Source organism: Mya arenaria, chromosome 11 (assembly GCF_026914265.1).
Source record: "Mya arenaria isolate MELC-2E11 chromosome 11, ASM2691426v1".
In the NCBI taxonomy this organism is placed as follows: Eukaryota; Metazoa; Mollusca; class Bivalvia; order Myida; family Myidae; genus Mya; species Mya arenaria.
Window position 1 is genome coordinate 70462268 of NC_069132.1, and position 26117 is coordinate 70488384.

At 35.7% G+C, this 26117-nt stretch overlaps 3 protein-coding genes across 3 annotated transcripts; all 3 read left to right on the forward strand.

Annotated features, from left to right (window-relative positions):
* The first annotated feature begins 1235 nt into the window (after positions 1–1235).
* Positions 1236–2575, forward strand: LOC128208744 (uncharacterized). The gene is made up of 3 exons (XM_052912290.1): positions 1236–1241; positions 1452–1919; positions 1961–2575. The coding sequence occupies exons 1-3, from the start codon at positions 1236–1238 to the stop codon at positions 2573–2575; spliced, it is 1089 nt and encodes a 362-aa protein (XP_052768250.1).
* Positions 2576–18680: 16105 nt separating this feature from the next.
* LOC128208745 (uncharacterized) lies at positions 18681–20310 on the forward strand. Its single transcript, XM_052912292.1, has 2 exons — positions 18681–18686; positions 18898–20310. Exons 1-2 carry the CDS (start codon positions 18681–18683, stop codon positions 20308–20310), a joined length of 1419 nt encoding a protein of 472 aa, XP_052768252.1.
* Positions 20311–21701: 1391 nt separating this feature from the next.
* On the forward strand, positions 21702–23918 carry LOC128208746 (uncharacterized protein K02A2.6-like). The gene has a single exon (XM_052912293.1). The coding sequence runs from the start codon at positions 21702–21704 to the stop codon at positions 23916–23918; it is 2217 nt and encodes a 738-aa protein (XP_052768253.1).
* The last annotated feature ends 2199 nt before the right edge of the window (positions 23919–26117 follow it).

Consider the following 26117-nt stretch of genomic DNA (forward strand, 5'->3'; position numbering starts at 1 on the left):
TGTCTTATTATTTCACCAGATTCACTTCGTTGCTGTGCAATGTCCTGGTATTTGACTCTTGTATTAGTTAATATTATTCTCCCTTCCCCATCTAGAACATCATCAGGTCCTTCTGGTTGTACTGCTGGCAGTGGGCAGTCACCTCTAAGTCTCTGTAAGTAGCAGTGTTGAGGAGGAGTGAGCTCATTCTTTAACACCAGCAGATTTGGCTTTCCATACTGCCAGGTTGCCCAGTTAAGAGCCACATGTTTCCTGTTATCACAACACAAAAGGTCAGTGTCAGATTCCATCCCAGGTGTTGAGGTGCCTTCACTCTGACTGCCAAATATGTATGAAGTTATATTTATATCACTTAACAAGCCACCAACATTGCGCATAGTCTCAATCCTCAAATGTGTTCTCCTCCTCCTTCTTATCATCCATCTGTTGACCCCTATATCCCCCATCACCCGGGACAGCCGCAGTGAAAACAGTCTCTCACTCTCCCTATCACTATCCATAGCTTGATGTTTTAAACTTAGTTTATAAGAGTCCAGCAGCAAGGCACATAAAATCAAAAAAAATATTTCATGTTCATCATGTTGCTGACAAAATGTAAACTATTAATTCAGAAAGGTCTACTTTCTTTTTTAAACACAATATTTAACCCATCCCACTTCATTGGCTGTTAACCATATACTGGAGAGGATCAATTATTTACATTGAAATCATAGTTTCTTATTTGCCATTGAAATTTACTTTACGGTTCAGAATTTAAACAATCTTGTACATGTCTATATATACATCTGTCAAAAAGGAAGCATTTAAGCATAGTAACTGTTATGTATGTTATCATTTATAGTGCATGTGTGTAGGTCTTTCTTTACATACAAATCATATTTCTTATTTGCCATTCAAATTTATTAGACCTGGTACCATATATTTTCAGTATATTGTAAAATAATTACTTATTGGTCATCTTTATCTCAATTTCAGCTTTTCTTCTTTAAAGTATATGACCTACAATTACTTATATGACACCCCATATTATTTTTAAACACGTCATTTCATGTCCAATTTTAGTTGAAATCATTGGCAAAAATACCAATTACAACATGTAAAAATTAATTATATTAAAATAATTTTTAGTCATGTATCTAATATAAAATACACCAGCAAGCAATAATAGCTTTTTAATTAATTAAAAATTAAAATGGCAAAAAAAATTAACATTGTTCATAAAAAAACTAGCTTATATGTTGGTCAGATTATTAAGAACATAATTTTATTGCAAGTATTAAATGTAAAATTAAAAATTTACTAAATTTAAAGAAACATGTACATTTATCAACTTCCCATTTAAAATTCGAAAAAAAAAACTAATTTGCATTGGTGTTTACCCATATACTTCCATCAAACTGGGCAGCGACAGCGAAAACAGTCATCCCTACCCAATACCACGATTATAACAGGCAGCGATAGCGAAAACAGTCATCCCTACACCAATACCCCCATCATACCAGGCAGCAACAGTGAAAACTGTCATCCCTACACCAATACCCCCATCATACCAGGCAGCAACAGTGAAAACAGTCACCCATACCCCAATACCCCCATCATACCAGGCAGCAACAGTGAAAACTGTCATCCCTACCGCAATACCCCCATTATACCAGGCAGCAACAGCGAAAACAGTCACCCATACCCCAATAGCCCCATCATACCAGGCAGCAACAGTGAAAACTGTCATCCCTACCCCAATACTCCCATCATACCAGGCAGCAACAGCGAAAACAGTCACCCATACCCCAATACCCCCATCATACCAGGCAGAAACAGGGAAAAAAGTCACACCTCCCCCAATAGCCCCATCATTCCAGGCAGCAACAGGGGAAAAAGTCACACCTCCCCCAATAGCCCCATCATACCAGGCAGTGACGGTGAAAACAGTCAACCATACCCAATACCACCATTATAACAGGCAGAAACAGGGAAAAAAGTCACACCTCCCCCAATACCCCCATCATACCAGGCAGAAACAGGGAAAAAAGTCACACCTCCCCCAATAGCCCCATCATACCAGGCAGCAACAGTGAAAACAGTCACCTATACTCCAATACCCCCATCATACCAGGCAGAAACAGTGAAAACAGTCACCTATACTCCAATACCCCTATCATACCAGGCAGCAACAGCGAAAATAGTCACCCATACCCCAATAGCCCCATCATACCAGGCAGCAACAGTGAAAACTGTCATCCCTACCCCAATACTCCCATCATACCAGGCAGCAACAGTGAAAACAGTCACCCATACCCAAATACCCCCATCATACCAGGCAGCAACAGGGAAAAAGGTCACACCTCCCCCAATAGCCCCATCATACCAGGCAGCAACAGGGAAAAAAGTCACACCTCCCCCAATAGCCCCATCATACCAGGCAGTGACAGTGAAAACAGTCAACCATACCCAATACCACCATTATAACAGGCAGAAACAGGGAAAACAGTCATCCCTACCCCAATACCCCAGTCATACTGGGCAGCAAAAGTACAAACAGTCACCCCTATTCATGATTTATTTTAAAATGGGTTAAATTTATGGAATTAATAGTTCCTTTAAGATGTATATTGCATTTATATATCATGTAGTGGATTATTGTTTACTTTTTTATTCAAAATATACACATGTTTAAATCAAGCATTTATTTGACTTCATTTCTGATACATAAACTACTTGTGTGTAAGATCATGAGTTTCAAAAGGTAATTGTTAAATGAGATCATATTTCAAATCTTGTATTCAAATTATTTTAAGTATAATAGGCATGCCCATAATGTATATAATGATCTGGTTTCAAAGGGAATTCCCCATACTTGGTGCCAATTAATAAGTTGAAATGAATGCAAGATTTTAGAATGCTGGCTTATTGCTCAACTTTGTACATACAAAATTGCTTTTCGTTTGTGCTCTTTCAATCTTTGGAAAAACAAAGATTCCAGCCTTAATGATTCACCGAGTGGTTTTCAACATTTTTAAACGTGACTGGGATCAGATAGAAATTAAGACCTCTTGCAAATAATACAAATATGGTTTTTTAAATACATTTTCCCAATTAAAGGGTTATAATTATGCAGTGCCAAAGATGAGGTTTATCATACTTAGGGATTTTATGCCTTTTTAGAGAGTTTCTATAGTCAAAGGGTGATAACTCTCGAGTAACTTGAGCAATATGGCTGTGTGCCAAATTTTCCAAGTTATGATGTCCATACACATTCTGATCAAATTTGGTGATGATTTAACAGACTTCTAAAGTTATTGATCGTACAAGACTGAAATTAGGTTATTTCTATAATCAAATGGCCATAATCTACAATTGCAGACATGTGAACTCTACCGGCAGTATGTAAAATCAACAGCATGTGAGACCCCCTACCGCTCTACTGCTCACCCGACGGAAACTACCGCTCTTGACAAAAATAATCTGATCAATTTTTGGCCTTAAAATTTCATTTGAAAACCCTCAATATATATCAACCATGCCTAAATACCGCATAATCTGTCATTTTAAGAAAATGGTGCAATAAACAACCTGTCAAATAACTTGACACCTAGGCCGAGATTGTTGCTGAGTTACGGCACTCAGAACCACCGGCATCCTACTATTCAGCATTCTTTGTTAATTGGCATCCTACTAATCGAAAATTAACATACACAATTTTGCAGTCGTCTACTCTAGACCTATTTGGCAGTCTGATTGAATTATCAAGAGCTCTACTTAATATAAACTTGAGATTTCACTAGCCAGACGTAAAACACCGATATTTGACAAGACTCTGAACCAATTTAATTATGGCGTATTTAATGCGTATTTTCCGAATATCTAAAAATATGAACAACCATCAAGTTTTTGTTAACATTATGTCTATCATTGTCTTTGACTTCAAAATAAAAGGGATTAAGAAATTCTATCGCTTTTGAACCCAATCTACCCACTTGTAGACCCAAATGTACCTCTCTGTCATTGCCAGAGATTCAAATGTCTGCAACTGACCTAGGCAATATGGCTTGATTTAACTTATGCCATATATAATGCCCATCCACATTATGACCAAATTTGGTGATAAGTGGACAAATGCTCCTCAAGACACAGAACATACTGGACTCCAATGATTCAATGCCTTCAATGCAGGTGAAACTATATGTCCTGTTATATGAATGCAGGTGAAACTATATGTCCTGTTCTATGAATGCATGTGAAACTATATGGCCCGTTCTGTGAATAAAGGTGAAACTATATGTCCCGTTCTGTGAATGAAGGTGAAACTATATGCCATGTACTATGAATGCAGGTGAAACTATATGTCCCGTTCTATGAATACAGGTGGAACTATATGTCCAATTCTATGAATGCAGGTGAAATAAAATGTTCTGTTCTATGAATGCAGGTGAAACTATATGTCCCGTTCTATGAGTACAGGTGAAACTATATGTCCCGTTCTATGAATGCAGGTGAAACTATATGTCCTGTTCTATGAATGCAGGTGAAAAAATATGCCCTGTTCTATGAAAGCATTGCATAAAGGAGGATATGAAGTTACATGTATGTTAACTTATTGTTTAATGGTCCTGAACAACTGTTCTAAGTATGAAGTACAAAGTAACTTAGATATCATCTTGAAAAGTAAATCATCATCATTACGGTCTTTGATTAACTTCATAGTTGTATCTAACGCTTTAGTTCACGATTGCTCGATCGCTGCCTTGAAATATCAGACACCATTTCTGAACATCTGGAATGAAAAGAGTTAGTTTCGTATGGGGCCCTAAGGGCTGATGATTAAACTAACTTTGATTGTAATGTACAGTTTTTCAGTTCGAAAAAAATCATTCAGTAATGGTCATCTTTCTTTAAGTTATCAAATTAAGTACAATCCTGAAAGCTTTCCACTCAGAGGGATACATGTTTGACGAATCTGCAACAGTTTAAGTCAGGATTTTGTGTCTGAGCTGCAACATTGGTGCTAAATGTTGGGAAAAATAGATATTTTGGAATATGTTTTCACCTGGTAGGTGGTATATATTATATAATATGTGCACCTCCCTGAGTGTAAGGAGTGCAACCTATAAATTGTGATTATGGTCGATTAAGCCTCAAGCACTCCTATGCAAACACGGAGATCTCACCCTTTTTTCACGAACTTGCATGGTATTTTAATTTTCAGACGTTTTATTAGTTGTAACCTATTGCCGCCATCTTACAACTCAGACAAAATAAACACTCAATTAAACCGATGCAGGTCGTAAAATGTTTACCCCCTTGACACTGGTAAATGCTTTTGCAGACAAATTCTGTATTTCATATAGGAGAGCTAGTTGACAACAAATGTCAAGCTCGAGTTTAAATTGAGGCGTGTTATTCCAGTGACAGTCACCATTGTACGTTGACAAATTTGCAAATGGGGTTTCATTTACATTTACATTCACCTTGGTTTACAAATGAATGTCAAAATGTAAATGGTGATAATTGTCAATAAAAGCCTTAAGCATTCATAGGCCAACTTGTAACATTATAAATTGAGATCACACCTAGTTTTAAGCGGGGGTGTGGCGGATCCGTTGTCTTGTGGTAACGCACTTGACTATCAATCCAGGGGTCGCAGGTTCGATTCCCCGTCGCATCACTAAAAATACTAATCGTCTTCCGGGAGGGACGTTAAATGGGGGCCCCGTGTGACAGTGCTGTACACTGGTGCACGCTAAAGAACCAGGGTAGCTCTAACCAGGGTTACATTCTGTCTGTGCAATATGCTTCAAAAACCTAAAATTACTAACAATCTTATTGGAGAACTCGCCGAATGGGCAAGGCCCGAGTGTGAGTATAAATAAGCTTACACGCCAACCCTTTTAAGCGGGAATTTGCTCTTTGGCAGATAAATAAGCGTAGTGGTTTCAACTCGGCTGCGTGGGCAAAACCATGCAGGGCCCTTTTCAGGGTTATCACATTGCCGGCTAAACCCTGAATGGATGATATACTTGTTAAGTGAGTATGAATTTTTTGACAAGTTTTAAAGTGGAAACAACAGCTATCCGATGAACATGACAAATAAACCTCACTAAGGCTAGTCTGTCTTGATATAGAACAAATACAAAAAAGTATGATATTTTTCTATTTATATTTGTTTAAGGATAATTACGCGGGAGAACGATCGATCGTTGTGTAGAAAACGAACTTGAGAGCGCACGAAATAAGCTTTATTAGGCCTAGTAAATCAGCATACGAACACTTTTTATCAACCGCTGTTCATCTTGAGTTATATTTAAAACAACTATGTACTAAACTGAACTTATTGAAAAAGGAATGAAATTAATACATAGTTTAGAGCAAACAAATGCATCTTTATCTTGAGTTGTAACAATCGTAACAACTCGGCCATCTCCAGCAAGTTTATATATGATTCGTTTTTGTAAAATACAACTCTTGAAATATCTTGATACTAGCCGAGGATTTCCGATTGGAATTGTATTTAACAAAAACGAATCATATACATATTTGTTTGGACGAATAACTTATCTCCGTATTCCGCATCACGTTACAGCAGTTATTTCCCTTGCTGTTTATATCAAATTGACTTCATTTATCTTATAAACAGGCTTTTTGTTCACATTTCATGGTAACTTTGGTAATATACTCTATTAAAGCCGTAAATGGAAATGAACGATCAAACTATTGGCTAGATATGTGTTTGATTTAACTAAAATCAAATGATTACAAGTAAATCTCTAAAATATACAGTCGATTAATAGTTATTCGCGCTGGCATAACGCTGTACCATCAAGGTTTAAATTTAAAAATGTCCATTTTATAATGTCCATTTTAGAATATATCAAATTTTGAAAATGTTTTCGTCTATCCCAGAGTACGTTTCCGCTTCCTAGTCAAATAGCCCCCAAGTCAAATAGTCCCCAAGTCAAATAGCCCCCCCCGTTTTGGTCAAATAGCCCCCACTCACATTTTAAATTGGTCAAATAGCCCCCCAAAAAACGCCCCCACATTTGTATGTATGCATACTTATTTATTCTAAAGCATTTTTAAACCTATGTATATTAATACATATGATAATTTTACCAAGTAAGAATATCAAACGTTTCAAAATATTACTTATAAATAATATATTAGTACATCAAATCTACATTTTAAATGCCATAAGTTTTTTTGTGATTTTCTTTATTTTAATATTGATTACGCATCGAAATTAAGTAAAAACAAGAAATTATATAAAAAAAAATTTTTTTTGAAATAATTTACATTTTATTCACATCTATGAATCAAAGTTTCCTCTTCAGACAAACAGAATGTGAGTTTAGCTAAACTCCTATGTATAATTCTTGTTTGAAACCATTGAATGTACTGGATGAGTACCTAAATAGGAACACTTTCGGTACTATTTTTGAAATATTTTTAGTTAGACTTGAACCACAACTACAAAATTTTCCATCAGCATACTAGGATTCAAAACCAATTGGTTGATATAAATGACATTTTTTCAAGATATTACCAATCTGCATGAAAAGTACCTTATTAACCGCGAAAACAAGGACTGCCATTTTTGTCCTTGGAGTACCTAAATATGGAACAGTTTTAATTTGTTTTTATGTATTCTTTTAAAATTATTGCACCATGTTCTTTTTAAAGCTGCACTCTCACAGATTTACCGTTTTTACAACTTTGTTATGTTTTTGTCTTGGAAAAAAAAAAATTTGCGTAAATATCTGCACACAAATGATAAACGATTGCTGACAAAAGATCAGACCGCAGATTTGCATATTTCCGTTCGAAAATCAATGTTTTATGGCTTAAACCATTACTAACGGTTTAAGAAAAATGCATAAAACATTAATTTTGAACTTAAATATAAAAATCTGCGATCTAATTTTTGTCAGCAGTCTTATATAACTGGTTTCATTGGATTTTCGCAAAAATTGGCTCGTTCAAAGACAAAAAATAATCATGTATCAATATGTGACTAATTTCATTGTATTATGCTACAGGCTAAGAGAGGTGTACAACTACTAACAATTGCATACTGATCGCCATGAAACTCAGTATATATTGTAACTTTGGTGCCATCTCCCGCACTACTTGCATTCCACTCCATGCTGCCTAGCCCCCCCCCCCCCCTTTCTCACAATCTACACAAGGATAGTCCATTTTGCAACCAAACACTCATAATTAATAAATATGACTTAATAAAAAATAAAAATCCAATATACACTTAAAAATTTGTCAATACGACTTAACAAACATGAATAATCCAATATTCACTTTAAATATTGCCATCCAGCACCACATTCATTAACTCAATTCCACTATGAAACTTTGCTCACAATCAATAATTTTAAACTAAATCAAAAGTAATTATTTGAAGTCAGTTATAAAACTAAGTGTGAACCCACTTTAATCTTTCTTCAAAGGATTATTGCACAATGTGATAATTTAGATGCCCTACCTTCTCTAATTAATAAATCTTTAATATGTGCAAATTATTTTTTATATTTTAACATTTTAATTATCAAACAAATCCTAGTGTTTGATTAGCAATTATGTAAATGCAATATATCTTAAAAATGTTACAACTTACCTTCAAATATAAATACAAATATCTTAAAATTTTATAACTTACCTTTAAATAAACATTCATTATGATTCAAATATCTTAAAAATATTACAACTTACATTCAAATATCTTAAAAATATTACAACTTACTTTTAAATATAATTTCAAATAAAAAAGGAGTGGGGGGCTATTTGACCAAAATGGCGGCGTTTTGACCAAATTGGGGTCATTTTGACCATTTTTTCCAAGTGGGGGCTATTTGACCAAAAGTATGGGGCTATTTGACCAAAATGGGGGCTATTTGACTTGGGGGCTATTTGACCAGGTTCCATGTTTCCGACGTTTCAAGATGGCGGATCGCATTTCCTTTGAAATGGTTCTTAAAGCTTGCCTCTTTAATGCAACAAGTTAGATGGAATGTTTAACTTCATGCAACAATGTATTATTATTAGTCTTATGACAATGAAATTTTGAAGGATATTGACTAGAGTATTGCAAGCAGTTGCCAATGTTTTCTGTTTGTAAAGTTGATCAAGAAATTGCTACATGATCTTCATTGCATGATTCGCGAGCAAGACAAATGTATAATAAAGTCAAAGCGATGTAGTAATTTATAAACTGCACCCAAGTGCACTTCAAGTGGGTGCAAAACATATTTTCTGTTCAACAGCTGATGAAGGGTCATAACTCAACATGTATTTCAGTTAGAGTTATGTGTTTCATGAGTGGCTGGTAGGGATTGTACGATGATCAGGTATTGTCGGAAATCATTTGTTTGACTTCAGAGCCTGTATAATCCAATACGTTGTGTCTGGCGAGTATGTGCATACTTGAAATTGCATGTGGATCCCAAGTTAAAGTTCAACTAGCTTCAACATTTTTCAAGTCATGATCAACTCAGACTCTATCCCATGACTATTAGAATAAATAGTTTTCACAAACTAAAAACAATAAAAACTATTTCAATTGCATTCTTTATAGCGATACTTTATTAACAGCTGCAAGTCAAAGATAGTACGTTTAGCTAATAAATGTAAAAGTAAGAGCAATCTTTATATAGAAAGTCATATACAGTAAAAACAAAACAAATACATGAACAAGTAAGGAAGCAATGTGCAATGCAAAGAATTACAACAAATAATGTTCGAACATTATACAAGGATAATAATGTAATATTTTGATACTATGCATGTTTTTGTGTACATTTCGCAATTATAATACCGAAAAATAATTTCAGTAGGTCAAGTGGTTGATATTTATCAGGCCTTCTGCTATTCTGAACTACTATAATCAGTTTTGGGCAGGTTATTTAATTCAAGTTGTTCAAGTTATTCATAAAAACAACGAATAATATTAACATGTTTATTCACAAGTGTGCATCCAATCTTCAATAGACCTAATAAGATACAAATAATTGAAACCCCTACTAAAATGTACAACTTATATCTTTAACTTAAGTACTTGTCACACATGTGTGTGTGCCTCCATTCTATATTTAGCCACAGAAAACTGGGACTCGGTGTTTACCACTATCACCATCATTATCATGTGACTTGATTTATGATATTATCAATTATCTTTAGGTTAATCAAAAATATACATGTAGAAAATAGTGTACCGCAAACTATATAGATTAAGAAAGCTTTTGAATAACGACTTTTGATTGCCCATATTGTTTGAATACACAGGTAGCTAATATTATAACTCAAGGTAAATGATCAGAAAGCTTTTGAATAACGGTGTGACTTTTGATTGCAAAAAATAATAGAATATACATATAGTTAATATTATATATATTAGTTTTCATATAGTATGTATAGTATAGTATACATGTACCTTATATTGTACCTCAAAGCATAGGTTGAGAAAGCTATAAAATTATGACTTATGAATCCGAAGAGCCTCAATTTTTTACTTAAGTAATATAAACATACTCTTTATTGTTTTCTTTACAAAGGCATGTCATAATTTGTATCAATAGAAGTTTACATACAAAAGTCTCACATGACATAATGTCATGGCAAATGACATTAGATGGCAAAGATAAAGTTAGTTTTGATAGTGAGGTCCCAGCTATTGTTCACATATGGACAAGAATTTGGGCCCATCTATTGTTCACCAAGGAATGGTAATTTAGGACCAGCTCTTGTTATCAGTGGGAATATTTCCTTCACAACTGCAAACTTGATGTTGTTTTTGATGAGTCGTTCAATCAGGCTTGTTTCTCGGAAAAGCATGGCTGTTGTGTACACACCACCCCTGAAAATATTTAAAATACATCACATACTTATCTGTTATAAGGTCTTAATGGCTTCTATGAGAATCTATATAAGAATGAATAGAAGTTCCAAAGTTTTAATACATTTTACAACAGTGTTGATCGTTCATTGCTTTATAAAAGGCTTTTATATGTTTGCTTTGCCTTAGATAATAAACTATTGAAAAATACAAAAAAATGCAAAATATTAAATGACTGGTGGGTCCATAAAGATTAACAGCGATCAACGATAGTGTCATAAGGTAGAAATATCGTGTCCTATGCACCTTTCTTTTAACTGAATCTCTGTATTCTTTATAAGAATTATTGTTATCGATACTTATTCATCATTTCTAATATATTTAAACAGTTACATTAATTACGGTACTGTTTTTTTGGCAGAAAGAACGCAGCTTTAATCATACCTCAATTTGTCTTGGGAGATTTCCTTTAGCAGAGTGCAGGCGCACTGAACCATGAAAATGGACGTGGCAACATATCCCGCTTCCGGGCCCGACACCCGCACAATCATCTGGGTGTCGGGGGCTGTGTCATGCTCTGTGTCGGCATCAGGAAGCTTCTCCTTCCAACCCTTGCCGACCACAGTGATGCTAAATGTCCCTGTCTCCATCTGTCGGGAAAATTTAAATCAGTTTCATAACAAGAGAACACCCTAGAGAGATGCCAACTCTTGTCCATTATCCTTTTTAATTCAAGGTGGTAAATTTACCAACCATTTCAGCCAGAATAAGGGGTATTGCTGCACATTCTAATGCAGTTACAGCTGTGGTCCTCCTGATATTAAGCAGAGGTTATGCGCAGTATATACTGATAATCATGACAGACTGGTAAGCTACGATTAATGTGAGTTCATGTTTTTACAACATCTACAACATTTAAACATAAGACAATATTTTGAAACAGATCAGTGATCATGTACATCATCATCATCATCATCATCATCATCATCATCATCATCATCATCATCATCATCATCATCACTATCTTCATCATTATCATCATCACCACCACCACCTCATCATCATGTTCATCATCATCATCATCATTGAATATTGTCCGGTTATCCGACCAACATGAAAAACATTAAAATATGAACACAGGAGAAGCTTTAAAACAGGTTCAGGGCGCCTTAAATAAGCAACTATTAATAAATAAAAGTTATAATAAGGCAGGCTCTGATTTCTTTAGACAAAATTTAGGCCTAAAACTTTAACCTCTATAACTTGCATAATATACAAGTGATGCCTTAAAAAATGGATGGATTTTATAATGGATTTAAATTCAACCATTAATGTTCTGACCTTGAAATACAAAAGGTAAAGATATATTTTAGGATAAAGTCATATTCACAATAACTCATTGTTTCTATTACTGTTTCACTGAAATGGTCATATCCCTCATTGTTTACTTATATCACACTTTACCTGTTTCTTGGAAGGTCCTCCTTGTTTGAACACACCGAACGTAAATATGTGTGGATACTGTGGAAAGAAAATGAATTAATGCATAAGCATAATGCATTATCGTATACTTTTTCATGACTACTATCTATTCATACATAGGATAGGACATAGATACAGCTGACTAACCAAGTATTTTTTCTTTCAGTAAAAACAGGGATCTGACTCAACAGTTATTAAAGCTGGAGATATGGGCTTTGCTATACTTGTGCATATATGTCTCTGTCAACATGGGTATACAGTTGCATTATAAAACCTAATTTTAGAGCTTCGACAACAAAGACGATAACACCAAGATTATTTAATGGTTTGATGACATGCTTTTAAATCTTAATGATAAAAAATGGGCAGAGTGAACGTTGCCAAAATTCGCGCAAAATCGGATTTTAAACACCTGTGATAGTTAAAGGTTGAGCCTAAAACTTAAAGATTGCCTATCTGCAATTTCATTCGCTGTAAATTTAGGTTGTATTCTAAGACAACATCTTAACTCTTTCCTTTAAAACACACACAAGGTAAGAACTGAATTGCTCAATATCTACCTTAGACAGGGAATGTTGACAGTGCAGTATTTCAAGAAATGTGTCAAAAAGAACTCCTCTAATCGTTCATGCCTAATTTGAGCTAATCCAACACAACGTTGCAGCTTTACGCCATGCTGCACAGTGTCCCTTACAGCTTAAGACTACTTACTTTCAGAATTAGAGCTCGTCCAAAGCTGAACTTTGCCAAGATGCCAACGATGAGTCCAAACAGCAGGGTGACCGCCAGATAGAAGAAATTTGGAACACAGGCATAAGCTGCCACTTCAAACTGGAAAATACGAACAGTCTACCTCAATGTATACATGATCTGTTATAAGTTGTCATAAAATACACACAATTATGTAACAAGTTCAAGAAATATTTATTAAGTGAGCCTTTAGCAAAAAATTAACAAAGGGCAATAACTCTAAAACTAAGAAAGCAAGAGTTACTGTTAATATGCACGGCACTTGCACTCCATGAGATCTATCTACATATGAAGTTTCAAGTTGATAACTCTCATATACTACAAGATATGACCCCGGACAAAACTTAAAACATGGAAATTAACCAAGGGCAACTACTCTGAAAATATGAAGGCAAGAGTAACAGTTCTTAAGCAATGCACTTGCCCTCAATGAGATCTATCAACATATAAAATATGAAGATGATACCACTCATAATTTACAAGATATGCTCCGGAAAAGTGAAAACGGGACGCGACGGCTTCCGCCGTGGACAAAAGTAACCCCTTTATGTCGCCTAGTTAGGCGACTCAAAAATTAATGTACTTGATCATTGCTTCACTTAGTATGCTGCAATTATTAACATGGACCTTGTGCAACTAACATTGAAAACTATATACATGTTTGCAGTACATTTAATCGGGTGACTTAGCGTCATTCCAATTATCATAAGTCAATCTGTTTTAAGTGAGAATCATGTAAGAATTACCTTTTCGTTTTACATTAGACGCTTTATTCAAGGCAGAGTATGACCAGTTTTAGCAAACAATGCAAATTATCGATCATGAATTCTTTAATGTGATTTAGAACAAATGAATGTATTAGTATTAGAATTTAGTATATCGCCGTGTGAATCAAATATTATGTTTAAAAGTATGGCAGTCATTTTGAAAACAGCAACAACTTTTGTTTGAAAACAATGTAATACAATCTAGATCTATGGAAAATCGAAGCATAATCTTACACCAAGATTAAGACAAATACAGGCTAGATTACATTAAGCAGGAAAATTATGTCACTTTACGGCTCACTTGGCTATTATACAAGTAGCTATCTAAACTTGGGGTTATATACTAAGTGCTTTAATATTGGCTATCAGATAGCTTTTATGCTTATTATGAATTAGTTGTAAATTAGTCATGATTGCTGTGTCATTAACATGAAAAGTTTTGTCTTTTTAATGATTTACTAATATTACTTCAGGATTGATCAGGAGTTCAGATACTACACAAATTTTTTATTAAAGAGACATTTTGTACTTATTGACCAATCATACAGAAATTTGTTTCTCTTCAGTATCAAAAGAAATCAAATTATATATAATTTCTCTTTTAGATGATCAACTTCAAATATCAGAAATGCCACACCATTTTGTTTATTTCATTGTTTTAAAAATTGCATTTTCAAATCAAACCTTTGATAACATTTGTCCATTGACAATTTAAAAAATCAAGACAAAACAAACTCATTATAAGTGCCTCATATGTGAAGGTCAGTGAAAGGCAAAAGTGTGTGTGTGCGTGTGTGTGTGTGTGTGCGTGCGTGTCTGTGTGTTTATGGGGGGGGGGGCGTACGCGCGTGTGGGTGCGCATTAACGCACGTGTGGGTGGGCGTGTTTATCTGTTTGGCAGTTAGCATTTCAGTATGTCGGCCTTACATTTGTTGCAAACATTTGTTGAGCAAACTACTTCTGCGAACAGATTGAATGGATTGTTGAAACAAATTACAAAGAAGCATGTGCATTGAACATTTGTGTTAGTTGCATGACAAATTCGCTTTAATACAATACAGGTTTTTTAGGTTTAATTCCATAAGAGATGGTCTGAAACTTAGTACATAGGCTCACCATGCAGTATATTAGTGTCTGACATTGGTCTCATAAATTGCGGCAATTCGGTTTAAATAAACATGCCCTTGTAGTTGATCTACACATTTACGGCTATAATTATGAGTGAGTGACTACTTCCACAGTTTAGAAGAGTTGTTTCTATGCTTTGTACACTTGCTCACCTTGGGTTCGAGTGCTAAATAAAGTTTCAATCAGTTTCAGCAAAGCCATGAAAGAGAAATGTGCCCCTTAACTTAAGATTAATTCACAGATTATTATTGAAGTTTCTGGAGCAAGCGACTTCTACAATTTAAGAGAGATTGCTCTAAAACTTGATACATCTTTTCACATGACAGAGTGTACTAGTACACTCTACTACTGCTTGGTGTATTTTCAATGAGATCTTGTACTTATAATTTTTGATTATCAATATTTAGTCTACGCACAAGAGAGTGTTTACCACTTTACAAAATTAACGTCATCTACCCACAAGATTATATTGTCTGTTTAAAGACTTCTTTTTGTGGCAACATTTTTTTCTTAGAAATAAGTGAACAATTTTCTAAAATGTTGTTCTTCATCTTTCACTATTAAGTGGGGTTTCATACAATTAGAACACACAAACAAAATAAAGTTTTACATCTGTAAACATGTATTACCGGTAAGTGGTGAAATAACACATTAAGGCAGTGCAATAACACGTTTAAAAGTAGCAGTTATGTTTGAATGTAAAAACGTTTCGAGTGTTCTACTGGCAGATTGAGACATTGTGTCTGTTATGTGTCTTTAATGATCTGCTGTAGCACATCCAAGCATTACATGTTATGAAACTCATGTCCAAGAATGGTTAAGGCTGTGTCAATGTGGATATCAGCTTTGTAAAAACTGATTAAGGATCCTGGCTGCATGCCAGATGGAAACATTGTCTCTGTCATAGATTTCCATTGATTTGTTGTAGCACATCCAAGCCAGGTCCAGCCTGTTCTGAAGTTCATAGCAGTGGCCCAGCATGTTGTGGGCTGTGTCAATGTGGCCATGTAGTGGTCCCATTGTATACTCATGTAGGTTATGTAGGGCTGTTTGTGCTCTCCTAGGTTGGTGTAGCTCCCAGTATGTGAGATGCTGTAAGTAATAAAGGAATGGAACACAGTCAGTGACCACATTGTTCTTCCACTTGTCACGAGATAGTATGTCTTCACCTTCTATCCTTCTCAGCATTTCAAATGCAAGATGTTGTGGAATACAGTTTATTTCTTCCTTTGTGAAGGATATACACATCATTATGTATTTCTTCCGCATCTCTGTGTTTGAGTTGACTATGAACTTTTTCTTATACTCAGTGCTTGGTTCCAGGTATTTCCTTCCAGGATGTTTACAACACTGCCACACTTCTGGCCCTAGCAGCCCTTCACAGAAAGTCAGTACTTCTGCAGCTTCCTCATACTGCCCTCTGCAGTATAACATGGAGGCAAATTTCAACCTACTGGACATAAGGTCTGAGTCAAGAGACCGCTGGTACCAGTTGAAGATATCCTGTGTGATTGGTTTTCCCAGATAGATGTACCTTGAAGCCAGCATGGAAGCAAGGGTGCTGCATAGGAATGGGGTCAGCATAGAAACTACTTCCTGTTCAAGGTCACTTGATGAATCAGACATACTCTGTAGAATGAAATAGTGCCTTTCAATGTCATCAGTTATCAATCCATCTAAAACAACAGTCAAATCATCTAATTCATCAAACAGTAGTTCCTGTAGAACAACACTATAGTTTTGGGTTCTTGTGCCCACATGCTCATATGATACATTTTCAAGATTTGAGCATTGAAGCAATCTCACATCAATATTGTCCATATGAATGCAAAATAAGCACTGCAGTTTTGTGTTGATGAGATGTGAAATAATGCTGCATAGGTTTGGAAGTTCCCAATTATGCAACTTTCCAACAAACAGATTAACTCCAGATATTGTGAAATGGGGACAGCATTTTTGTTTAAACCATCTTTTCAGTGTTGTCAGAAGTAGACACACACATTTCACAATCTTGTTTTCCCTCCATATTTCTGTAGGATAGTTTTCTATTGTAAATAGCATTGCTGTTTTAATATGAAATGTGCTGAATCTGTCATCAAACCAAGGTTTGAAACACGTTTTTCTCAATATTTTTGTCAGTGTATATACCTTCACTTGAACAGTGTTAAAATCAAACATTAATAACCGTTCCATTAACGAAGTTGAAAACCTCCATTGCCATTTTGAATAAGGGTAACTTGTTAACTTTGAAGGGATCATTAATGCATTAGATCTACACAATGATTGTTTAGATGGGCTCTCTGTGTAGCCCTGATGCACTAAGAATACTCCAGTCTCCCTGGCACTGGCCAATGTTTCAGGTCTTGGCCAGTGTTCAGGGCGTGGTCTGTGGAACATGAACTCGCATTCTTCTGGCAGCTTGCTACAATGGTATCCATCGACTATGTCAATCCTTTCATCATATGACATTGATGGGCCATGTCTTATTATTTCACCAGATTCACTTCCTTGCTGTGCAATGTCCTGGTATTTGACTCTTGTATTAGTCAATATTATTCTCCCTTCCCCATCTAGAACATCATCAGGTCCTTCTGGTTGTACTGCTGGCAGTGGGCAGTCACCTCTAAGTCTCTGTAAGTAGCAGTGTTGAGGAGGAGTGAGCTCATTCTTTAACACCAGCAGATTTGGCTTTCCATACTGCCAGGTTGCCAAGTTAAGAGCCTCATGTTCATTGTTTTTCCAATACAAGAAGTCAGTGTCAGATTCCATCCCAGGTGTTGTGGTGCCTTCACTCTGACTACCAAATATGTATGAAGTTACATTTATATCATTTAACAAGTAACCAACATTGTGCATAGTCTCAATCCTCAAATGTTTTCTCCTCCTCCTTCTTATCATCCATCTGCTGACTCCAATATCCCCCATCACCCGGGAGAGCCGCAGTGAAAACAGTCTCTCGCTCTCCCTATCACTATCCATAGCTTGATGTTTTAAACTTAGTTTATAAGAGTCCAGCAGCAAGGCACATAAAATCAAAAAAAAATATTTCATGTTCATCATGTTGCTGACAAAATGTAAACTATTAATTCAGAAAGGTCTACTTTCTTTTTTAAACACAATATTTAACCCATCCCACTTCATTGGCTGTTAACCATATACTGGAGAGGATCAATTATTTACATTGAAATCATAGTTTCTTATTTGCCATTGAAATTTACTTTACGGTTCAGAATTTAAACAATCTTGTACATGTCTATATATACATCTGTCAAAAAGGAAGCATTTAAGCATAGTAACTGTTATGTATGTTATAATTTATAGTGCATGTGTGTAGGTCTTTCTTTACATACAAATCATATTTCTTATTTGCCATTCAAATTTATTAGACCTGGTACCATATATTTTCAGTATATTGTAAAATAATTACTTATTGGTCATCTTTATCTCAATTTCAGCTTTTCTTCTTTAAAGTATATGACCTACAATTACTTATATGACACCCCATATTGTTTTTAAACCCATTTGTCATTTCATGTCCAATTTTAGTTGAAATCATTGGCAAAAATACCAATTACAACATGTAAAAATTAATTATATTAAAATAATTTTTAGTCATGTATCTAATATAAAATACACCAGCAAGCAATAATAGCTTTTTAATTAATTAAAAATTAAAATGGCAAAATAAATTAACATTGTTAATAAAAAAACAAGCTTATATGTTGGTCAGATTATTAAGAACATAATTTTATTGCAAGTATTAAATGTAAAATTAAAAATTTACTAAATTTAAAGAAACATGTACATTTATCAACTTCCCATTTAAAATTCGAAAAAAATAAAATAATTTGTATTGGTGTTTACCCATATACTTCCATCAAACTGGGCAGCGACAGCGAAAACAGTCATCCCTACCCAATACCACGATTATAACAGGCAGCGATAGCGAAAACAGTCATCCCTACACCAATACCCCCGTCATACCAGGTAGAAACAGCGAAAACAGTCATCCTTACTCCCCTACCCCTATCATACCAGGCAGTGACAGTGAAAACAGTCATCCCTACACCAATATCCCCATCATACCAGGCAGCAACAGTGAAAACAGTCACCCATACCCCCATCATACCAGGCAGCAACAGTGAAAACTGTCATCCCTACCGCAATACCCCCATCATACCGGGCAGCAACAGTGAAAACAGTCATCCCTACACCAATACCCCCGTCATACCAGGTAGAAACAGCGAAAACAGTCATCCTTACCCCCCTACCCCTATCATACCAGGCAGCAACAGTGAAAACAGTCACCCATACCCCAATACCCCCATCATACCAGGCAGAAACAGTGAAAACTGTCATCCCTACCGCAATACCCCCATCATACCAGGCAGCAACAGTGAAAACAGTCACCCATACCCCAATACCCCCATCATACCAGGCAGCAACAGTGAAAACTGTCATCCCTACCGCAATACCCCCATCATACCGGGCAGCAACAGAGAAAACAGTCATCCCTACACCAATACCCCCGTCATACCAGGTAGAAACAGCGAAAACAGTCATCCTTACCCCCCTACCCCTATCATACTAGGCAGCAACAGTGAAAACAGTCACCCATACCCCAATACCCCCATCATACCAGGCAGAAACAGGGAAAAAGTCACACCTCCCCCAATAGCCCCATCATACCAGGCAGCAACAGTGAAAACAGTCACCTATACTCCAATACCCCCATCATACCAGGCAGCAACAGTGAAAACAGTCACCCATACCCCAATACCCCCATCATACCAGGCAGCAACAGTGAAAACTGTCATCCCTACCGCAATACCCCCATCATACCGGGCAGCAACAGTAAAAACAGTCATCCCTACACCAATACCCCCGTCATACCAGGTAGAAACAGCGAAAACAGTCATCCTTACCCCCCTACCCCTATCATACCAGGCAGCAACAGTGAAAACAGTCACCATACCCCAATACCCCCATCATACCAGGCAGAAACAGGGAAAAAGTCACACCTCCCCCAATAGCCCCATCATACCAGGCAGCAACAGTGAAAACAGTCACCTATACTCCAATACCCCCATCATACCAGGCAGCAACAGTGAAAACAGTCACCTATACTCCAATACCCCAGTCATACCAGGCAGCAACAGCGAAAACAGTCACCCATACCCCAAAAGCCCCATCATACCAGGCAGCAACAGTGAAAACTGTCATCCCTACCCCAATACCCCCATCATACCAGGCAGCAACAGGGAAAAAAGTCACACCTCCCCCAATAGCCCCATCATACCAGGCAGTGACAGTGAAAACAGTCAACCATACCCAATACCACCATTATAACAGGCAGAAACAGGGAAAACAGTCATCCCTAACCCAATACCCCAGTCATACTGGGCAGCAAAAGTACAAACAGTCACCCCTATTCATGATTTATTTTAAAATGGGTTAAATTTATGGAATTAATAGTTCCTTTAAGATGTATATTGCATTTATATATCATGTAGTGGATTATTGTTTACTTTTTTTTTTCAAAATATACACATGTTTAAATCAAGCATTTATTTGACTTCATTTCTGATACATAAACTACTTGTGTGTAAGATCATGAGTTTCAAAAGGTAATTGTTAAATGAGATTGTCAGATATTGTATTACTAATGGTTGTGTGTAACCTTGTTCTATACGGTGTTGTTTTAATATAATAAAATGTCAGCCTCCATGTTGGTTGTTCGTACATGACATGGTGTCAGAAGTCGACGAATTCTGTCCACATAGGAAGGGAACAGATTAAATCATCAAGGCCAAATAAAAATCTAGTCCAAGCCCTATCAATCAAAACCGGTAATAGCCTATGATGGAGGGTTTACACGGTAGTGCGCCGATGATGAACTGGCAAAGTGCTGATCTTGTTTCGGCATGGAAAGACTTTTATACACATGTTAATTTCATGTTTAATGGGCCCTTGCAAGGGAAAAGTGACGAAGAAAAATCGGCATATTTGATGATATGGGTAGGCCAACGGGGCAGAGAGGTGTATAGTACATGGACTGCTATGGCAGATGAGGACAAGAAAAAGCCTGATGAGCTGAAAAGGAAGTTTGAGGAGTATGTTAAACCGAAGACAAACATCGTTTTCAACCGTTATAAGTTTCAATGTAGAGTACAGAATGACTCGGAATCCTGTGAGGAATATATTACTGATTTGAGAGTTCTAGCTGCAGATTGCAACTATGAGACACACTTGGATGACGCAATTCGAGATCGCATCGTATTTGGCATAAAGAACCAGAAAATAAGAGAGAAGTTAATTCAAGAGGGTTCAGGTTTGAAATTGGAGAAGGCAATATACATTTGCAGGTCCTATGAAATTTCACAAAAACAGCTGAAAACAATGAATGCTGAAGATCAAAATATACATGTCGTGAAACAACGGAAATATTATAAACCACCAAATCAAGCCGCAAAAGGAAAAGTGCCACAGACGCAAAAAACACAGAATTTTCAGAAACCCTACAAACAATTTAATGCACCTCCAAGTAGTTGTGGTCGTTGCGGATACAGACACACGCAAAGTCAAACTTGTCCAGCGAAAGGGAAAACCTGCAAGAAATGTGGCAGAAAAGATCATTTCGCCAAAGTCTGTAGAACCAGAGCAGAAAGAAAAATTCATGAATTAGATGAAGATGATGATAAGACTTTGATGCCTTATTTGTTGGAATGCTTTCCACAAGTATGAATAAGAAGAAGGAAAGAAATGACACATTTACAGAGAATCTGTTAGTAAATGGTGTTACACTAAAATTTCAGCTAGACACAGGAGCAAGATGTAATGTGCTGACGAGAAGAGACTTTCAGGCACTGAAAATCAACGGACCTCTGAGAAAACCAGCTGCTGCTTTGAGATCATTTTCGGGGCATAGAATGGTTCCGGATGGAATGATAACATTGAACTTACAGTGTAAAGAAGAGACACATGCAGTTGAATTTTATGTAGTAGACACAAAGTCACAGTCAATTCTCAGTGGAGAAACAGCTGAAAGTATTGGGCTGATTAAAAGAATCTACCACATAGAAGATGAATATAGCACTCTGTTCCAGGGACTAGGATGTTTACCAAGAGAAGTGAAAATTGAAATTGACAAAAATGCAAAACCAGTAGTACACCCACCGAGAAAAGTTCCGATAATGCTTAAGGACAAAGTAAAGGCAGAACTACTGAAAATGGAAAGACTTGGTGTAATAGTGAGACAAAAAGAGCCTACACCGTGGCTGAATAGCATGGTTACTGTTACAAAACCTGACAAGTCAGTGAGAATTTGTATTGACCCAAAAGACCTTAATAATGCCATACAAAGAGAACATTACCCTATGAAAACAATTGAGGAAGTTGTTGCAGAAATGCCAGAAGCAAAAGTATTTAGTACTATAGATGCAACCTCGGGATTTTGGCAACTTAAGTTAGATACTGAAAGTTCCAAGCTGACAACATTCAACACGCCATTTGGAAGATATAGATTATTGCGTGCTCCGTTTGGAATAAAGTCAATCCCAGAAATATACCAAAGGACTATGACAGAAATGATTGAAGGCCTTGAAGGAGCTCAAGTGATTGTTGATGACATTTTAGTATGGGGTAAAGATGAAAAAGATTATGATGAAAGACTTTCAGCAGTGTTAAAAAGGGCTGAAGAGTGGAATCTGAAATTGAGCGAGAAGAAATGTCAGTTTAGGAAAGATGAAGTAGAATATGTGGGTCACAAAATTACTAAAGAAGGGTTGAAGCCAGATCCAGAAAAGGTGCGAGCAGTACAAGAAATGAAACAACCAACAAATACAAAAGAATTACAAACATTCTTAGGGTTCATCACCTATCTTCAGAAGTTTCTTCCTAATATGTCACAAGTTAGTGCTCCATTGAGAAAGCTGTTAGAAAAGGACATAGCTTGGCATTGGGAAACAGAACAGAAAGATAGTTTTCAAGCATTGAAAAAGATGGCATCAGAAGCACCAGTATTGGCATTTTATAACAAAGATGAAACAGTAGTATTGAACGTTGATGCAAGTTCCTGTGGGCTCGGGGCAGTTCTACTACAAAACGAGAGACCTGTCGCATATGCCAGTAGAGCATTAAATAGTACAATGAAAAAGTATAGTCAGATTGAGAAAGAAGCTCTAGCGATAGTCTTCGGATGTAAGGAGTTTCATGATTACTTATATGGAACACATTTCATAGTTGAGTCAGATCACAAACCTCTTGAAAGTATCTTCAAAAAATCAATCACTGAAGCGCCACCACGAGTGCAAAGATTCGCGATCGCCTTGCAGAAGTATGACTTCAAGGTTGTGCATAAACCTGGAAAGACTATGCTGATCTCAGACACCTTATCAAGGTTGTACTTACCTGAAACAAATGATGAACTAGTTCCTGATCTATCAGTTAATGAAGTACAGCTTAATGCCCATCTGCCAGTTTCAGATACAAAATATAATGAGCTGAAAAGGGACACTGAAAATGATAGTGAATCACAGTTACTGCATAAAATGCTTGAAGATGGTTGGCCGCAAAATAAATCTCAAACACCAGAACCAATTCAGAAATATTGGGCAATGAGAGATGAAATTACTTCTATTGATGGCATATTGTACAAAGGGCAGAAAGTTATCATTCCTAAAGCACAAAGGAAACAGATGCTAATGGTTGTCCATGAAACACACATGGGAGTGGTCAAGTGCAAAGCCAGGGCTAGACAATTCATGTATTGGCCAGGAATGATGACAGAAATACAAGAAACTGTTCAAAAATGTGAAGTTTGTGCAATTAACGATAAGAAGATGAACAGAAAGGAAAGTATGATATCACATGACATGCCAGACAGACCATCAGCAAAGATAGGAGCTGATCTATTTGAACTGAAAGGCCAGCATTATTTACTAACTGTTGATTACTAATCCAAATGGCCAGAGGTAGAAAAGTTGGACAATTTATCCTCTGCAAATGTCATAGCCTACATAAAAAAGCAATTTGCTAGATTTGGTTATGCAGATGAGCTAGTAACAGACAATGGGCCACAGTTTAGTAGTGCTGAATTCAAAAGGTTTGCACAAGAATGCAATTTCAAGCATACAGTACTGTTAAGACCAAACTTGACAGTAAGTGCACATCGTGTTCACTATCAGTTCACTTCGTAGTGCACTTGGTAGTGCACTAGGGTAAGACAAGGGTAAGACAAGGGAAAGACTAAATGGAGACAAGGGGCTGACCAGATAAGGCTTCTTCAGTCTATAATAAATGCTATCTTTACAGTGAAACTTAGAATGATGTGTTTAGTTTCAACAGATGTTTAAATGTAAACTATTTTATACAATAATTATAATCAATTTTGACCTTTCATTTTAACAATATAGAATTATATAATTGATGTTGTTTTATAAAATAAAGTTAATTTGTCAAACATTTAGACATTTAAATGTTTTTGTTTTCTTTATAAATATGCATTGCATTATTTTCATATTAATTGATAGCTTTAATTATATAACTTTGGTTCTAAATAAAAGGGTTTCATCTTCAAATACTTTTATGACATAACATTCAAAGGAGTTCATGAGCCTTTCTTTAAAGTTTCACAAGGTGATAATTACACGTTGTTCGTTATTTGTAATAGTTATATCAAAGTTCACGCCTTATATATTGTTCCAAGCTCAGACTGTGAAATTGTTGTGCCATTGTTGATTCATTCAAAGGATATATTAACAAAGATTTTTTTCCAACTCTTCTGAAACTTTCAATTTTATGTTTATTCTTGTTTAACAAATGTGTTCGGATTTAAGGTGACAGCCTGACAGCAATCATCATCAAATAAGTACACCATTAAATATTATAGTATATTTTCTACATTGTACCCAGATTTATTAATTGCATTTCTAATTTGATACACATAATAGATAAACGTATATTTTAGGCATTTTGTATTATTGATTATGCTGCTCCATTATTTAATGAAATACTATCCATTGAAGGCTAATTTAATCCTTCTTTAAGAGCCCCCCCCCCATAGTACACTGTGTATTGATTTTTATCTTTATTGCCTCTTGCTAACTATCAAATGCTTTAGAATAAGAATATGAGTAGTATTATTTATAATATCCCATTAAAATTATTTATATTTTACAACTTAAATGGAATAAAACCCTTTTTACTTTTTTGTTTATTATTTACTCCCAATCAGTCAAATTAATACATTTGCTATGCATATATGTTTATGCAAGAAGTGGTTGTGTATTAATGAGCTAATGCTATTTTCTACTCTAAATGGCCCCAAGCCAATAAACAAATACACAGGATATTGGCTAAAAGATTTACTGTACATTACTGTAGTCTACAATAGTCTCATAAGGTAGAGATAGCGTGTTTTATGCTCATTTCTTTCAATTTAAATTCGGTACCCTTATAAGAACCATTGTTGTTGACATTTATTCATCCTTTTTGGAATATTAAAACAATATTATTAATTTTGGTAAATCTTAAATGACACTTTTCATCATTTGTTAATCAAATTATTAAGAGTGGAGATATTTAATATTTACCATGCATATCATGTATTTTAACATCAAATAGCAAGTTTAATATGAAATAATATTCATTGTAATGCCTGGTTAATGGTTGAATGCATAGGATAATTTCATCTTTTGCCATTTTGAATGTTATCACAGCAGGGTTCCTGATACTTCCTGTGTATTGTTTATTGGCTCTGACCTATTGGGGCTAACACTGTTACAATGGGTAATCTCATTACAAAAGTATGAATAAGCATTTTATCATTTTGCTGATATTCAATTAATTTTAATGCCTGGTTAGTTGGCCATTTGGTAGGACAATTCCCTTTGTGCTATTTTTATAGAAAAAGATAAATAGATATATTTAGTATCAAATGCTAAAACTAGGCTTCAAAGATGTTTCTTTATGGAAAGTTAATGAAATAAATCGTGAATATAGTTACGTAAAAAATTCTGAAAAATAGCTTGAGCTACTATTTTTAAATTATTCTAATTAAGGCAAGATCTTTTTTCAACCGCATGCATTTTTTCTTTTGTTAAAGCACATTTACTTTTTTATCATAAATGATTTTGTATTTACAGTTTGAATATATA

Excerpts from the sequence above, each read along its gene's own strand:
- LOC128208744 (XM_052912290.1), top strand. Across the intron at positions 1,920-1,960 it reads CATCATACCAGGCAGTGACG|GCAGAAACAGGGAAAAAAGT; the intron begins GTGAAAACAGTC and ends CCATTATAACAG.
- LOC128208746 (XM_052912293.1), top strand. The coding sequence starts at position 21,702 with ATGAATAAGAAGAAGGAAAGAAATGACACATTTACAGAGAATCTGTTA.